The 19027-nt window shown below is 42.3% G+C and overlaps 1 protein-coding gene across 1 annotated transcript in view; it reads right to left on the bottom strand.

Annotated features, from left to right (window-relative positions):
• TMEM47 (transmembrane protein 47) overlaps positions 1-18356 on the bottom strand; it is a 32969-nt gene extending 14613 nt beyond the window's left edge. The window contains exon 1 of the mRNA XM_065397407.1: positions 18131-18356. Coding sequence (XP_065253479.1) covers positions 18131-18356 — 226 coding nt within the window. The remainder of the gene's footprint in view (positions 1-18130) is intronic.
• Between the last annotated feature and the right edge of the window lie 671 nt (positions 18357-19027).

The raw sequence follows: 19027 nt of genomic DNA, 5'->3' as shown, positions 1-19027 counted from the left end.
CTCAATTAATTTTTTTAATCGCTTGACAGCCCTAGTTAATACCTTGACTTGAGCATGTCAAGGCTGACCCTCATGAGGAACATTGTGGGGTCTGATCACCCATTTATGAGTATGAAATGGGAAGTGAGGTAGCCACAAAAAAAAATTCTTGAAGAAAAAAAGACACATTCAATAACCTGAATCATAAGACTAAGAGGAAGGAGGGAGATATTACAAGCAAGAATTCATTTTGAACTAAAAACAAGGATAAATCCAGAAACTTCCCAGTGCCAAAGTAATGACTGTAATAAGCAGAATGGGCTAAATCCTAAAGTCCTTACTCTAGATGCAAATCCTTATTTTGGCAAGACTCCCAATGAAGTCAATGGGAGTTTCACTTAGGGTATGTCTATACTTACCCGCTGGTTCGGCGGCAAGCAATCGAACTTCTGGGTTCGATTTATCGCGTCTTATCTGGACGCGATAAATCGAACCCAGAAGTGCTCGCCGTCGACTCCAGTACTCCTGCTCGGCGAGAGGAGTACGCGGAGTCGACGGGGGAGCCTGCCTGCCGCGTCTGGACCGCGGTAAGTTCGAACTAAGGTACGTCGACTTCAGCTACGTTATTCACGTAGCTGAAGTTGCGTATCTTAGTTCGAATTGCGGGGTTAGTGTAGATCAGCCCTTAGATATAACTGCAGGAATTGGCCCAGTGATAATTCACAATCATCTTGGCAATCTGGAATCACGCATTTCTGTACACTGTAAAATCCACCCCATGCAGAGGGCCAGGCAATCCTAATTTGAGGGTTTAATCTGAAATTGAGGGGGCCTTGTGCTGACCATGTGCAAAGAAGCGGATTTCAACCTTAGTCCCATTGTAACAATGTGGATCAAGCAAGAGGATCATAGCAACAACTCCAGTCATTCAGAACTAGAAAAGAGATAATCACCAACACAAATCCCTACAATGAGTTAGTGGGGAGAGAAAGAGCTATGACTACTTTGGATCTCTCACTGTCTGGCACATCTAGTGCGGATATTTCACTTGGAATAGAATAGCAAAGTGTATGACTATTAACTTTGTACCAAAGAACTGATTTAGGACCTCATTCTCAGCATGTATTTAGAGATCAAACATTACCAGAATAAGCTCAAATCAAGAAGAATAAATTGCCCAGAACCTTTACATTTATTTTTAAAGGCAAGCAAACAAAATATGTTCAACATTAAGCACATGTTGGTTTCAACAACTAGTTAGAAGGACTCCTCCAGTATGGATGATGGATGAAAGAAATGAAGAGGAAGCTGTGAAAAAGGAAGTTTGTGAAAAAGGAAGTTTCATTTCTAAATGAAAACATAAGAACATAAGAACATAAGAAAGGCCGTACTGGGTCAGACCAAAGGTCCATCTAGCCCAGTATCTGTCTACCGACAGTGGCCAATGCCAGGTGCCCCAGAGGGAGTGAACCTAACAGGCAATGATCAAGTGATCTCTCTCCTGCCATCCATCTCCATCCTCTGATGAACAGAGGCTAGGGACACCATTCTTACCCATCCTGGCTAATAGCCATTTATGGACTTAGCCACCATGAATTTATCCAGTCCCCTTTTAAACATTGTTATAGTCCTAGCCTTCACAACCTCCTCAGGTAAGGAGTTCCACAAGTTGACTGTGCGCTGCGTGAAGAAGAACTTCCTTTTATTTGTTTTAAACCTGCTGCCTATTAATTTCATTTGGTGACCCCTAGTTCTTGTATTATGGGAATAAGTAAATAACTTTTCCTTATCCACTTTCTCAACATCACTCATGATTTTATATACCTCTATCATGTCCCCCCTTAGTCTTCTCTTTTCCAAACTGAAGAGTCCTAGCCTCTTTAATCTTTCCTCATATGGGACCCTCTCTAAACCCTTAATCATTTTAGTTGCTCTTTTCTGAACCTTTTCTAGTGCTAGAATATCTTTTTTGAGGTGAGGAGACCACATCTGTACACAGTATTCGAGATGTGGGCGAACCATGGATTTATATAAGGGCAATAATATATTCTCAGTCTTATTCTCTATCCCCTTTTTAATGATTCCTAACATCCTGTTTGCTTTTTTGACCGCCTCTGCACACTGCGTGGACATCTTTAGAGAACTATCCACGATGACGCCAAGATCTTTTTCCTGACTCGTTGTAGCTAAATTAGCCCCCATCATGTTGTATGTATAGTTGGGGTTATTTTTTCCAATGTGCATTACTTTACATTTATCCACATTAAATTTCATTTGCCATTTTGTTGCCCAATCACTTAGTTTTGTGAGATCTTTTTGAAGTTCTTCACAATCTGCTTTGGTCTTAACTATCTTGAGTAGTTTAGTATCATCTGCAAACTTTGCCACCTCACTGTTTACCCCTTTCTCCAGATCATTTATGAATAAATTGAATAGGATAGGTCCTAGGACTGACCCTTGGGGAACACCACTAGTTACCCCTCTCCATTCTGAGAATTTACCATTAATTCCTACCCTTTGTTCCCTGTCCTTTAACCAGTTCTCAATCCATGAAAGGACCTTCCCTTTTATCCCATGACAGCTTAATTTACGTAAGAGCCTTTGGTGAGGGACCTTGTCAAAGGCTTTCTGGAAATCTAAGTACACTATGTCCACCGGATATTGTTTTTTGAAAAGCCATATTTGTGCATGTTTTATTGTCATGCTACTTAAATGTTTATGCATATATTTTGTCATTTTAATTACTGAAAATCACCCAAAATAATATTTCAAACTATTTATTCTTTGTTTTCTTAGCTAAGCAATCATTAGGAAGACATATGCTCAGGTGATACTGTGAATTTCAGTTTCTCACACATAGAAATGAGCAAGAAGGACATGCCTCTTAGGCCCTGTCTACAATGGTGAAGTTTGAACTGCTGTAACTACACTGATGTATTTATGCCAGTGTAAATACATACTACATTAAAACAATATATACATAGTACACAACTGATTCAAACCCATAAAGTAGACACTCTGCAATAACCTGAAGAGGGGCTTACCACCCGCATGACTAATCCCAGTAAATCACCAGTAAGTCATGTATGAGTGGAACATCTCTTTGCTAATGGGTCTGCGCCAGTGTAACTATATAGATGCAGTTACATTAGAGAAATTTGTAGCAATGAAGACAGGTCCTCGGTGACTGAGGTTCAGATATTGGACTGTCTATGGGCCTGGGAACCAGGAACTGTTCAAGTCTCCTACCCTGACTCAATATATGCAGTTAAAGAAGTCATTTACTCTCTCTGTGTGTTTTTCTATTAGTGAAATGGAAATACTGTCTTATTTACCTACAGGAGTGTTACAAGGACTGATTGATTAATGCTGATATGACAATGAAAATTTTAAATGATTATTATGTTACTGATTTATAAGACAGACACTTTCCTAGTAACAGAATGCTGTGCAAAATGAATATATAAACATAGCAGCACCCACAGATATCAAATGGAGGAGCATCCCACCAACATGGAACCACATCAGAGAAAACCCTACACTTAAAAATTGCACTGGTACAAAGACAAGACAAGTAATTCATCTCACCCAGAAGGTAAAGCCCACCCAAGAGTGCAAGTATAAATCAAACTGCATACACATGGAGACGCTAAGGAATGAAAATTTTCAATGCTTACAAATAACAAGAGATTACATGTTCTTCAGGATGATCAGAAGCCAGAATGTCTCCTTAAATAAAGGTGTGTGACACTGGAGCTACAAGGTGATGAGAAAGTTAAGAATGCTACTGCTTTCCAAAGGGATTGCAAATAGGTAATAGATAAGGCAGGAAGACAAATCAAGTGGTAACAATAGTCCAAGTACAAGATGTGAACTTGGGCTAACATCTTAGCCACCAGCTCAGACACATTATGGATTTTGGAAAGGTTAAAAACAACGATACCACCATGTTTCATTACTGATATGGGCTGTAAGCAGACAAATCAATGTTGACAAACACTTATTTTCCAGACTAAAAGATTTAAATTCAGTGTGATTCAGTGTGATTACTCACATGTATAAAGTGATGGATGTGACTGAAAGTTTGAAAATTGAGGCCTTATTGACCAGTATTAGTTGTATTGGTTCTGAAACATGATCCACTTACATTGTAATAGTACAGTACATCATAGCAGTACATCACATCAACCAACAGAGCAAGACTTTGGTGACTGCAACAAAGTTGTTAGAAACTGTGCTAGTCTTTTCACTATGCCTAAATGGTAGACATCTTATATAATTTGGGATTTAAAAGAATGGTCTCCTCAAATTTGAACCCAAATTTAGATACTTAGATTTTGAAAGAATAGCTTTTTAAAAATCTAAACCCAATTGAAATATTTCCAGGGTATTTTAAAGCTTAAAAGAAAAGTTATTTTCACTCATAAAGTGTTTGCAACACAAACATGGCAACACTGAGAACCTGAAATTGGTCACGAACAAAAGTGAAACTGACTTAATTGATTTTCATTGGACAAGCTGAGAGAAATGCAAAAAGAAAAGTAATAAGTAAATTAGGTTTTAAAATTATTTCAGTTTTGAAATCTAAGCTGTTGTTAGTAACAAGTAAAGAATTACATTAAATGTGTCATAGAATCATAGAATATCTGGGTTGGAAGGGACCTCAGGAGGTCATCTAGTCCAACCCCCTGCTCAAAGCAGGACCAATTCCCAACTAAATCATCCCAGCCAGGGCTTTGTCAAGCCTGACCTTAAAAACCTCTAAGGAAGGAGATTCCACCACCTCCCTAGGTAACCCATTCCAGTGCTTCAACACCCTCCTAGTGAAAAAGTTTTTCCTAATATCCAACCTAAACCTCCCCCACTGCAACTTGAGACCATTACTCCTTGTTCTGTCATCTGCAACCACTGAGAACAGTCTAGATCCATCCTCTTTGGAACCCCCTTTCAGGTAGTTGAAAGCAGCTATCAAATCCCCCCTCATTCTTCTCTTCTGCAGACTAAATAATCCCAGTTCCCTCAGCCTCTCCTCATAACTTATGTGCTCCAGCCCCCTAACCATTTTTGTTGCCCTCCGCTGGACTCTTTCCAATTTTTCCACATCCTTCTTGTAGTGTGGGGCCCAAAACTGGACACAGTACTCCAGATGAGGCCTCACCAATGTCGAATAGAGAGGAATGATCACGTCCCTCGATCTGCTGGCAATGCCCCTATTTGTACAGCCCAAAATGCCGTTAGCCTTCTTGGCAACAAGGGCACACTGTCGACTCATATCCAGCTTCTCATCCACTGTAACCCCAGGTCCTTTTCTGCAGAACTGCTGCCTAGCCATTTGGTCCCTAGTCTGTAGCAGTGCATAGGATTCTTCCGTCTTAAGTGCAGGATTCTGCACTCGTCCTTGTCTTTTGGCCCCATCCTCTAATTTGTTTAGGTTACTCTGGACCCTATCCCTACCCTCCATCATATCTACCACTTCTCCCAGTTTAGTGTCATCTGCAAACTTGCTGAGGGTGCAGTCCACGCCATCCTCCAGATCATTAATGAAGATATTGAACAAAACCAGCCCCAGGACCGACCCTTGGGGCACTCCGCTTGAAACCGGCTGCCAACTAGACATGGAGCCATTGATCACTACCCGTTGAGCCCGATGATCTAGCCTTTAATTCACACCTGCTTGATCACAATTAACATACCTAGTATGTAACTAGACATTCCTCATGAAATGCCTCTGGGATAGATATGCTAAGCAAGGGGACTACAACTCCTATCAGCCCTCTCCCCACTTCAGATCTCCTTTCTCCTGGCCAGGAAAGGGGAACGGTCCTGAACCAGGAAATGGCTGGGCTCTGTTTGGAAGTGGCAGCTATATGGCCACTGAGGTCAGGGAAGTTGAAGCAGAAGTTGCATGGCTAGCCAGAAGCTGCACAGAAGCTAGATGCAGAGAGGAATCCCCAGGGACTGTACACAGAGCCACCTGTGTCCAGGCTGGGATGCTGGACGATAAAGCCAGGTATAGGTCTGCATGGTACTTATGGGGGAGAAGCAGCAGCTGGGCAGAGAACCAGTGCCCCCATATGAGAGAGTAACTGAGCCGGACCTAGAACCCTGCAAGCTCCTATGTGCTCAAATAGAGACTGGACTGGAAAGGACACCTCAGGCACTAGGCATGAAGAGCCCTGACTCGTGATTTATACATGCCATAGGAAACAATCACCCCTACACTGATCCTGGTGGGTGTTTTTATAACAAAGAGATTTATTAATAATGTTATTATTTTAGGGGTATCACAAAATTTGCAAAGTCTATGTGATTTTTAACCAGAAGAATTTCATACATATTTTCATCATCCAGAATGTGCCATACAAAACAGAAAATGAGCCTTTAACATACAAATGCTCTTCTCAATTAAATAGTCCTGGCCCCTTTTACATTAATCACTTTCTTGCAACTCATATTTAAGTCTTTGCCTTTTCCTATCTGAGGATAACTTCAGTTTCATATCTATTTAGAAATTCTGCCAGTTTTTTAGCTATTTATAAGCACAACGTTAATTCGACCTTGAAAAGTATCACTCTCCTCCCTGCTACCCGGTAAAGTGAAGTGAACCTAAGTACTCAGCTATATCTTCATTTTTAATTAAAAATAGCTTTATTTGTTCAATTTATTTGCCAAAATAGTACTTCAGTTTTAGGATAACATCAGCAGAAGTCATAAAAGAAGGATAAAATGTCTCAAACTTCTGAGAATAAAAAATGTATTTCCTTTTAATAAAGAGGTCATTCATGGTAAATATGTGAAAGAGCCATGCAAATGTTTTGTGTTTCAGTACTTCAGTGTTTTGGGGCATTCCTGAAAAAGAAAATATTTTTCTCTCCACAGAATTCTGAATTGAAAGTGGCTGTGAAAATACATATTGTAATATACTGAATATTAACATACAGTAGCGCTTTCATATACTGTAAGTAAACTTAGTTAATCTATTTTTGGAAAACAAGAAAGATAAAAGATAAAGCCAAGGATGTACAAAATTTGATTTGTACAAAAGTTCTCCACTGAGCCCTCTGCTTGTAAGGAATGAAATAAGCGAAATTATTTGTGTCACTGTGACAGTGGTAATGAAACATTAGAAGAATTTCTTTCTTCCAATGCTGAACAAGAAGAAACTTTAGTATTAGAGAAAATACTATTTTCCTTATTCTAATATTCTCTCAGCTTCTCAATAGAGCTTATACCTAGGACACATCGCAGCCTCCTCCTGTTTAGCACCCTGCTACAGATTTAAATAACAGTACACATCCTCAGAGTTTGTAATACAGAATTTAGATCAAAGAATGATGAACCTGAAAGAATGTGCCAAGTGAAATGCAGAAAAATTGACACACCTACACCAGATGCAAAAGAAATTAAGTATAACCCACTGAGTGTCATAGCAATTAACTAATAAAGCAAATAAGATAATGAGAACATTTCTAATTACTTTAAAATGTCAACAAGTGATTTGTGCAGTTATAAATAGCTATATATCTCTCCTTTTGCTACATTTACAAACCTCCAAAAACAAATTAACCATAAAGAAACATAAATCATCATTAAAGCAAAACATAAAGTACAGTATACTTTCTAAAAAGTTCTCTGACCAGCAAACTTGTCATCTCTTTTCTTAACAGTATCCATATGCAAAGACTAGCATGGTAGGCCTGATTCTCTTCTCATACCCAAGTAAATTAGGAGTAACTCCATTGAAGTCAGTGGAGTTATTGGTGTAAAAGGAATATCGTGACCACCATAAAACTCTTGTGGTGAAATTACTCCACCCACATAGAGACCAAGTATGTAGGCTCTACGTGAGTGGAGCACAGAACGCGCAAAGAATTCCTTGGAAAGGTTATTTGGACTCTATGCAGGCAGAGTGCAGAACTGTTAACGACGTGAAATCCACTCCCCACCTTTCCATCCCCACCAAGCCAGGGCCAGGCCATGGGTCTGCTATGCAGTCCATCTCCGCAGCTATGAGCGCAGAGTACTGGGGCCACCAAGATCAAAATAAAGATGGATCTGCAGCCTCTGTCCTTTTGGCTCTCTTCACAGAGATCCTTTGCACATCTTGCAGAGGTGCACAGACACCCCTGTGAAGTCACTCCATCAGCAAACCTCCATAGCAGTCCCTTACACAGGCACTCCATACTATAGATGACTTTTCTGTGCTATTTATGTGCTTATATTGTTCTCATCATCATGCATGACTGGTGCTGCCCCTTTTGATCTTTGCATGTTGTAGCAGATTCTTAGGCACTTGGGAATATTTTACCTAAGGCCAATCTTGTCTACATGAAGCCATTGTCTGTGAACCAGCACTATTGTGGCTGTATAAATAGTTTTCTTAGGGGTGAATACAAATACTTTGTTGAGTCATTGCTCTGTTTGTGACATGAAACTGAATTTTGGCACTCAGTACAGCTATCTAAGTCTACAGATGCACTGAAACCAGCCACTCATGGGAAAATTCAGAAGTATTTTTATAAACCAAACCCACCAAGTTCTGCTGCTATCTTAGAACAAGAAAATGTGGAGACAATAAGTATTTTATTAAATACCAAACTCCAAATAAGGCATATTAAAAGAAACATATTTATTAATTAATTGAACAAAATATTCCAGAATATATTTTCGTACTTAAGACTCATAGCTAAGGGGTGGAGAGTTACCATTTTCATAGAATTGGAAGAGACCTCGAGAGGTCATCTAGTCAAGTCCCCTGCACTCAACTAGGACTAAGTATTTTATACACAAAGATCCAAATATTACTTGTTTTACTCACATAAAATGCCAGTTAAGGCCCCCAATCTACAAACTGCTGTTGTGATAGTTGGGCCTACAAATTTAGCCTAACTGTGAGCTCAACTGTAAAAGATATGTAAAAGTTCATAAAATGTCAACAATAACCTATAATAAATGTTGATGGGAACAGTTGTGGAAGGGAGACAAAAAACTGAATTAATCCAAACAAAAAGATCTAGTGATATAATTCAAGACTTTTTAAATCATAGTAAACAAGAAAACGAGAACTAAAATCTTAGTAAATGAGAAAAGTGTGAAATCAGAAATCAGTGAACTAAAATTGTGTCAGAGACTAGGTCTAATTGGTGGACAAAATATGAGGAGATAGGCTATTCCATCCATCACTCCCTCTCTGGGTCCTTAAACAAAGAGCTTTGGGGGGGAAATATGGAAAAACAGAGGGAGGCTACTGGAGTGATCTTCACTGTCATCCCCACCATTTGCTGTGATCCCAGACCCAGGGCCAGTGCTACCATTTAGGCAAACTAGGTGGTTGCCTAGGCGCCAAGATTTGGGGGCACCAAAAAGCGGTGCCCCCAATTTTTTTTTTTACAGCGTTCCTGGGCTGGGCTGCCGGCAGTGCGCTGACACGTGCGGCTCAGACTCCCTCTCCCAGCGCAGCGGCTGCTCCACTTCTCCCGCTTCCCAGGCTTGCGGCGCCAATCAGCTGTTTGGCGCCGCAAGCCTGGGAGGGGAGAATTAGAGCGGGGGGCAGCGTGCTCGGGGAGGAGGCAGAGCAGAGGTGAGCTGGGGTGGGGAGCTGCCGCACGGCTCCCCGGGGGGGGGGGGGGAGCTGGGGACGGGGAGCTGCCGCAGGGCTGGGGGGGGGGGGGGGGAAGCACAAGGTGGAAGTTTCGCCTAGGGCGCAAAAGTTCCTTGCACCGGCCCTGCCCAGACCTTCTTCATCCTAATTCTGAGAGATGTCCCAACCAGACCAGGCCAGAAAGAGGGACCCAGATGACATTGCCACCTCTACCGGCTCCAGCTTAATCCCAAACACCACCTGGGATGAAATGGGATCGGACTCTAATAGGAGCAGCTTCAGCCCATTTTAACTAACTTCTTCTCTCACAGTGGTTCTCAACCCATTTACCATTGTGGGTTGCATATGCAGCTTTTTGTGTGTTATCTGAGCTGCATCCACACAATATATATACTACAGGTCTGGCCCTGAGGATGTCACATGGGCCGTAGCTGTGTGCTGATTGGGCCGCAAGTGGCCCACGGGCCACAGGTTGAGAACCACTGCAGGAAGACAGTTATTACTATCTTGAACTAGGATTGCCAACTTTGTAATATTTAAAAACCGGACACTCCAGCAGGAGTGGCGGAACCACCCCTGCCCTGTCTCTTCCCCCGAGTCCTCACTCCTGCTCTGCCCCTTCCCCCTGAGGCCCTGGCCCCGTTCGCTCCTCTTTTCCCTTCCCCCTGTCGCTCACTGCTCTTCCCCTCTCTCCCCCACCTCAGCCCGGGTTGGGAAGGACTTGCCTCCCTGCCTCCCCTGCCTGCAGTAAGCTGACTTTTGGTGTCCGGTCAATAGATCTGACCGGACACTATCAGGTCCCCTTTTCGACCAGATTTTCCGGTCAAAAACTGGGCACCAGGCCACCCTAGCTTTAACACCGTCAGAGAGACTGTCAAACTAGAGGTTTTTTCCTTGTAAGATTCTCTCCAGCTAAAGGGAAAGAGAATAAGGAATGTTGTTAAAATAAAAGTCTTATGTTACATTCCAAATGCTTTAACTGGTTTTCCTTATTTTCTGTATCTTTAATAAAGCTTTTAAAAAGAATTTTAATGGTTTGTTTGCCATAGTGCTAAGGTCTCTGCATGCCAAACCCTGGACCTTATTTAACATGTTTTTAATGTTTGACAGTGACTGGGTTACGTTAACACCTTTTGTCCATTTATTCCATCTAAATTAATACAACACTTGCTCCATGCAGGCAGCACCCAGTGTTTATCCGAAATGGCACTGTAATCAATGGGGGTCTGTGCAAAGATCCATTTGCACAAAGCAGCATGCAGGATCAGGGCCTTAGTCAATAGGAGTTTTGCAGAACACAAACAGGATTTGCAGTACAATTTTCAAAAGCACCTAGATGACTTAGGAGCCTAAGTCCCACTATTTTCAATTAGACTTAGGATATGTCTACACTGCAGTCATGGGGTGTGACTGCTGCTTGTGTGTATATATCCAGCTAGCTCTAATCATTTACCCTTAGTCTTTATAGAAGAAAGTCAAATCTATCCCAAAGATATTAACATCTAGTAGTCGGTAAATAATACAGGTTTGCATGTAAAAAAAAAAAAAAAAAAAAAAAAATGGTGCCAGGATGCATAAGTTTACAGATGTATGAACAACTTGAGATGTACCATGCACTTGATCATTTGGCCATTGATGTATTGCTCCCGAGGAAAGTAAAACAATTTTTATTTAATAAAAAAATCCCCCAAAACAATTGGATACAACTTTTCCTTTTTAAGCCAGCTGCTCTCGCTTTTCCAACCTCACGGAACACAAGCTTCTAAGACCTTGTGGGACTATTCTTTAAGTAATGAGGAAAAAAGTGTTTTCATCAGATGAAAGAAGATATACTTGATGTGAAATGCTTAACACTTTTTTTGAAAGGTGCTATACATCAGACATCACTTCAGCCAACCAATCTTCAGACTACAAGACAAGCACAGTATTACAGGAAATCATGGAATCTATAATTTATTCACCGTGTAATGTATGCCTAGGAATTTTCTGCCCCAGATACACGACCTTGCTCTGAGATTCATATAGAATGTTTATTGTGTTGAAACTAATTTCTGGGCATTCATTCCAATAGTTACAGAAACCTAGAAACCTTAGAATTACATGTAGCTAATGCAGAGAAAGGGAGGGAGACAAAGAGTGAAGACATACTTTTCAAGGTAAAAAGAATCTAATCTCTCCTTTTCTGAGCTCCTATATACACACCTATGCATTTGGCTTGTAATATTTCAACAACTAGAAATGGGAGCGGGGGAGATGAGAGAAATACACTTCACATTGCAATATGAATGTCATTATTTCCCAGAAGTATCATTATTTACCAGAATTAGCAGAGTGCTTAAAGCTAACGGGCAATTTTTTCCTAACATTTGTAAAACTCATTTCACTGTACCCTGTGAAAAACTATCAGCACTTCAAAATCACTCAAAGAGCATTTTCCATCAAAATGATGGTCTTAATATTACTAATCTGGAGCAAGCAAAAAATGAATGAAGCAATACAACCTGACGGACCCTACCCCCTCTTACTTGTTAGATTGGATCCTATGTGATCACCTTTGGCCAAGGTTACAGTCCACTTGGTTCTAAATATACGTCTCATCAAATATTTAATCACTTCTATTATCACTAGCTTTACGAGCATCAAATTTCTGAAACCACTTTTTTTTTTTCAAATAAGCACCCTTTAATAGAAAAGTAAGCATTATAATTTAAAAAGTGATAATGCACAAAAGCAGTTGTTAGGAGACACTTTACTGAAAATATCTTTCTTGCTTTGAAAAAAAACTGTTGGGTGTCTTTCTTTATTTGAATACATGCACACACACACCCCTTATGTGTTTGCTTAGCGGGAGTATTGCTGGGTTCCATGTATATGCTTCCAACTTGGGTGACTGGAGAACATGTTTGCCTTTGGCTTTTCACTCCAAAAGGCCTGAAACAGTGTGTTTCATGGTATGCTGTAGTGGGAACATGTGTGGCCTAGAAGAATGAGCATAGGATTTGCTGTGAAAAGACCCTGAGCTCTAATCCTGGCTCTGTTAGCCAGAGCATGGTCTTGGACAAGTCACTTTGTCAGTTTTCCTACCCATAAAACAGGGAACATACTTACACTATGTGGCTGATGGGATGATTAATTAGTTAGTGATTTTAAGGCACTTCAAATATATTTCAAGCACTATATAAACACTAATTATTATTAACAGAACTTCATTGGTGGCAGGTTTGAAGTAAGCTTTTTACTTTTATACTGAGTCCATGTAAACTGCCAATTTAAAAGAGGTGAGCTTGTTGAAGGATGGATTAAATAACCCAACAGGCACCTTAGCTCCAACCTGATATTTTGAATTACTATATGAGGATTAATGTTTCTTTACCACTGACAGAAAAGAATGCTGAAAATGTGTGTATCCTTATAGGTCAGTATTACTCCTTTTGGGGGGGGGGGGAGAATGTGTATGTTCTGGAATTATGGAAATCTGTTAAGAAAAAACACTAAAAATCAATTTTCTGTCAAGGCAGAAGAGAGAAATAAGCTGCACTTGCATTTTATTTAGTTTGGCATATAACTTTTTTGGATACATCAGTAAAGTACAGAAGTTTTCATGTTAGCTATGGGACTGAGTATTAATTTTCCATTCCTGTTTAACTACCTTTTTTTAGACTTAATAAAATTACATTTGTTCTGCTTATGCTACTTTATAGCAAGCCAGAAGAGGGTACTGTAGTGACTACCTATCTTGCTGAGCTTTTTGCAAATATGTGTCAATACCTACTCACTTAGAGCAAAGATCCATAGCTTCCAAGGACAAAGTCACTTTCGAGCTAGCAACTTTGCTTTGACGCAATTGCTCAGAATCAAAATAAGCATGTATGTGTCATCCAAGACTATTGACCATGTTACTTTAGAAATTTTCACCTAGTGTATAATTTAGGTTAAAGTCATGCAAGTGATCTGACACCAAACAAGGACAGTCAGTTTTACTTCATTTTTTTAAGAACAGCTTATTACATTAGAATAGGATTTTAAGCACAAAACTACAGTTAAATAATTTTTAATATGCACTATGTTCCAAGTTAAGGATGGATTATCAGCTTACCTTCAATGAATTCTGAGTACTAAATTTAAACATCTATAAAGACCTTGTTGTATTTATTCCCTTGGGTTTGTTTTGTCTTTTAAACCTTCATGAAAGGTTGTAAAGAGTATAATTTTCTTAAAAGGAATTAAATGTTGCAAATATGTGTATTTAGGTGGTTTACTAAAAAGAATTAATATTTGCCCTATAAACCAGAAAGGCTTTACACTTGTTAACTATATTCATTTATATTCATAAATATTTTTATGTGTATTATTGATGCAATAAGCCATAATGCTCCCCGAGGAGCCATTTTGGTCTATAAAATACAGATGTATATATTTAAACCAAAATACACATTTACCTGATATAAATGGTTCCTTCAGAACTGATCTGTTTACCAGTTCATATTTATATGTATTTTTGATTTGACAGCATATGTTGGCTAAGGTCTATTGTAAAAAAAGAACCCAAGCTATATAGACGTGTCATACCATTTTTTATAAGATGCATTTCATTATATAGAAATGTCATGAGAAATTAAGTGTGCATGCTCAATAACCCCTATTTAAACATGAACTTCTTTTGCCTTAAACACATTATAATTTAAGAAGAGCCTAACCCACATCAGAATAATAATCTGCAAGATTCTGTTTAAAAACAAAGCCAAAGAAAGCATCCGAATCCTGTAAATCCTTGGTTTTAGTCCCACATATTTAAAAATCAGAAGGATGACGTTTTAAAAAATTTACAGCCAGATTTGCACATAGGCAAAACTCTGCATGTTAAGTTTTTGCCCCAGACAAAATTTGTATTGCAGCACAACTCCTAAAATACTTAATTGGCGTAACCAACTCTTGCAATTGTATTGGAAGTCTTGTGATACTTTGTGACTTTTCCTTAAAGCCCTAGCTTCTGGAGATGTGTGATTAGGTAAGAATATCAGCTTTCATTTGAAAACTAAATTAAGGTTCTAGCCCCCTCAGGGTTGCTGAGAAAAAAATCGAAAACATGACCCAAGTGAACCCTAATGACTCAAAAGCCAGGAGGCAAATACAAAGAACCCTAAAATGTATTTACATTTTTAAAAAATCTCATGCTTTTTAAGCCAATCTCGTGATTTTGTTGGCCTGACTCATGATTTTTGAACACATAGGGCTGGCAATACTAGGAAGTATTCACACAGCTCTAAGTATAACAATGCTAAGAAAGACATGGGGTGCTTAGAATCCTCAAGAATAGATGTATACTGTATGCCAAGTGATGGAAGTATTGACATGGATGAAAACAGGCAAAAGAAATTATTTTGGGTTACTGCCCATGCAATCACTCTCTGTAAATTCCTTGATACAAACACAACAAAGTAGCTCTTTTGACAGCAGTTGGGGACCCTACGCCTAGTTATGACAAAAGTTTCCAAAATTTACTGCTTACTATATTCTTCATGTAGTAAGAAATTGCACTTCAAATATTAAGCAAGAACTCATGATGTCATGGAATATGGGTCTGATCTAACTCTCACTGAATTCAGCAGGAGCCTTTCCATTGACTTTAATGGGTTGTATCTGGCTCTGAAGAGAAGTGGGGCAGAAAGAACAACACAGTTTCTCATATTTCAGGTTCCCTTTGAGAGCAGGATCATGTGCCAAACATGAGGAAAGTAAAGGTCTTGTTCTAGTCACCTCAAATAAAACAATCATTCATTTCTTCCCCAGTAGCTTGTGAAACCTGGCTCTCCTTAAAGGAAAATGAGCAAAGCTGTTTCAAAGAACTGGAATAGAATCGAACAGTCAAGAATTTCTGCAAGGGGTAGAGAAAGGGTCAGGCGAGGGCAGCAGATCTGCTTTGATTTTTAACATGCACTGTCCAGCAAGGCTGCATTGACATCTTAACCCATCCCCCTTTCTCCACCCACCTGCCTCCCTCTGTCTTCCATAAAAATAGAAAAGGTAGATGACTGACAAAGCAATTAGAGACAGATTAACAACCCTCAAATGCTGCTTTGCACTGTCCAGCTTCTTTTAATTCTCCACATTCTTTTGTGGGGAAGGGGCAAACACACAGTGAAAAAAAGGGGGGGAGGAGATGAAGCCATCTGAAAAGTCTTTATGCAATCAAGGGGATATTATTTCAGGACACTGAGAAGGGGCAAAGGATTCGTTGCTAAGGAGACACTTCGAAGCTGACATTCCTACATAAATTTACATTTATCCTGAAGAAGGAAAAGAAAGCTGTCCTCCAAAGTTTGTTTAAATTCCCTGGTAACTGAACCAAGATGACATTTTTAAGAGTAATTTTTGCATTACACAGTCTAAAACAAATAACACTAAACCCCACCATACGTTACCCCAGACACTGACAATGAATAAAATAATTTAAGACAACCAACGAAGGGAATTCTGTAATATTGTTTTCAAGAAGAGCTTAGATTGGTTCTGAGAACTACAAAAAGATTTCAGAGAAGCCAGGAAAAGAAGAAATTCATGCATTAAAAACATACAGTACAAAACCAGGCTAACAGCTAATGATCTCTTCCCTTGCACGGTTACCAAAAATCTGAGGGCAAAGACTGACACCAATAGATGCTTTAGCAGTTTTTTCTGTGCGGGTTTTGATTTAACTTGTAAATGTTTCCATTGGGACTCCAGAAGTTTTTGCAACGAAGCCTAGAAAAACCCGTAAAAAAGCAGATTTTTTAAACGAATGGAATCCAAGAGACAGCTTGTTTGTTTCATTCACAGACCGTTTCCGAGTATCCCAAGCAGTTTTTAAATAGGAAAGGTGCCCCCTCTCCCCCATCCATTAACAAAAGAGGCAAAAAACTGAAGAAACACCAATAGACCCAAACGAGAGACGTGATTATAGGGCGAAAGGAATATGAAAGGAGAGGAAAGGCAGGGGTGAAAGTAAGATAAAAGACTTGCCGGTATGGGGGGCCGGCTCCGGGCGGAAGGGGCGGGGCTGGGGGTCAGCCTCCCCAGCCAGTCCTTCCACGCTGCCGGGGCTCCAGCCGGGACGGAACCCCGGGTCCTTTTAGATGGCCGGGCCCCGGGGCAGCTGCCCCTTTTGCCCTCTCCCCCCCGCCGCCCCCATCGGCGGCCCTGCAGGTAGTGTAGCTTTCCTGGAAAGGACATACACTTGCTAAGAAGGGAAACACATAACCAGGGGGGCAGAGAGGAGCAAAGGGATGACAGAATCCAGAGGGTGTCTGCTCAGGACAAAGTAAAAAAACAAAACAAAAAACAAAACAAAACAAAAACCGATTTCTTATCTAGGCTGATCTGCAGATCACTGGGCTGGAAGCCCCAACTTTACAGGCAGATCCTGCTGGTTACTTTGGAGGCGATATAAAAATTGCTCCTTCTTTGGTGAACAACCACCAGCGGTCAAAAACCAGAACTAACCAAAACTCAGGACCTTTTGGCACAGCAAAGACAAATGCAGCCACCTAGCTGATTTACAGAAACTACCCATTCTTAACCCGCTCCTGCCTCCCTGACCACAAAATAGAAAGGGATAGATATCCTATCTCCTAGAACTGGAAGGGACCTTGAAAGGTCATCGAGTCCAGCCCCCTGCCTTCACAAGCAGGACAAAGTACTGATTTTACCCCACATCCCTAAGTGGCCCCCCTCAAGGATTGAACTCACAACCCTGGGTTTAGCAGGCCAATGCTCAAACCACTGAGCTATCTCTCCCCCCGTGGGAGAAAATAGAGAAAGGGCTTGGTGGTACGTGGAATTGTGGCGCTCTCGGCACATATGCATTATTTAGACAATCACTTATCTATCCATTTGGAACTAGCGAGATGGATGAGTAGGAGCAGAGGTGCAGGACTGGGATGCAGTATGGCAGAGTGGAACCTGGAAGGCAGCGCTAAAGGAGACAAGGGAGACTGAACTGCATTACTAGATAGGAGAGGACTGGGATTGGGATGCAGCACTGAGGAGGAGAGGCAGCAGAGAGGGAGACTGGGATGCAGGCTGGCTACGGAGGGGGAATGGGATTTGGAGACAATGCTGGCGGATAGGCAGGCAAATGAGGATACAGTGCAGGGTGGAAGGTTAGGGGACTGGGGTAGACTGGGTGGAGTAGTGCTAGGTAGGAGTGGTGGAGTGGAATGGCTAGGGTATCATGGGTGGGAAAGCTGGGTATGGTTGGATATTATGGACGGCTGAAGGGTGGGGGATGGATAAGGGTGGCGTGGCTAGGTCGGAGTGACTTGGGGTAGAAGGGCTGGCTGGGTAAGGGTAGACATGGGCAGCTGAAGGGTGGCGTGCTGGGTAGGGGTGGATGAAGGGTGGGATGGCTCGGTAGGAGTGACTTGGGGTAGAGGTGCTGCCGGCGGCTTAAGGGTGGGATCGCAATGGGTGGCTGGGGGTTGCATGGCTGGGGGAGATGCTGGGGAGGGGTGGCTACAGGCAGCATTGCTGGGGAGAGGGTGGCAGGGAAGGGAGGAGGATGCTGTAGCTCACCGCTGTGCAGGGTGGACTCGCAGAGCCAGCTGTCCAAGTTGCCGGGCTTGCGGCAGGACTCCCACAGGGACAGGTAATACTGGTGGTCGGCCGTGACCCAGGCCGGGCTCAGCACGGCTCCCAGATCCAGGCACAGCGACAGGAAGATGCACATCAGCCCCACCAGCTTGAGCGGGGTCAGCACAGACACGCGCACCTCCTCCATCCCGCTGCCGGCTGAAGCCATGGGGGCCGGGGCAGAGCCGCCGCCGCTGCCACCCACCGGCCCGGCAAGCGCAGGAAGGAGAGAGGGGCAGCCGCGCTGGTGAACTGCAGCCAACCCAGAGCCCCGCGGCGGGGAGCGGTGCCGGGCTGGAGGCTGGACCCCTGCTCCGAGCCCTGCCCTGTCACAACGCACCAGGTGCGGCAGCAGCAGCTCCCGCCAGTCCCCCGGCTCTCTGAGCGCGCACAGCCCCGCTCCCCGGCTCTGCCCAGATCACTCCTCCCCTCTTCCCTCCCCCTGTCTGGGGAAGGGGGGGAGCTTGCACCGGGGCCCCCCTCCGAGCCACGCACGTCACGCCCAGGGCTTCCTCCAGGGAGCGGGGGAAGAAAAGGCAGCCAGCCGCCTGCCTGGCCCTCCCCTCCGACACACGCTGATCTCCCCAGCCTGTTGCCTGGCTCCTGCGAGTGCCGTGGTGGTGGGAAAAGGGGCGGCAGTGCCGGGATGTTAACGCAGATTAACTCCCCCTGGCGGCTCCACCCCCCGGTTCGCCGCGATCCCCTCCTCTGCCTCCCCCCGATAAAGTTTTGAGGAAGTTTTAGCTCTTCTCCACTTCTCCAGCCAGGGCAGCCTCTCAGCTCACCTCTCGCTCCCACTCTGCGTCATCTTCTCCCCCTCCTCCCTTTCTTCTCGGTTGT

Source organism: Emys orbicularis, chromosome 1 (assembly GCF_028017835.1).
Source record: "Emys orbicularis isolate rEmyOrb1 chromosome 1, rEmyOrb1.hap1, whole genome shotgun sequence".
Classification (NCBI taxonomy): domain Eukaryota; kingdom Metazoa; phylum Chordata; order Testudines; family Emydidae; genus Emys; species Emys orbicularis.
This window is presented reverse-complemented; position numbering and strand designations above follow the sequence as displayed.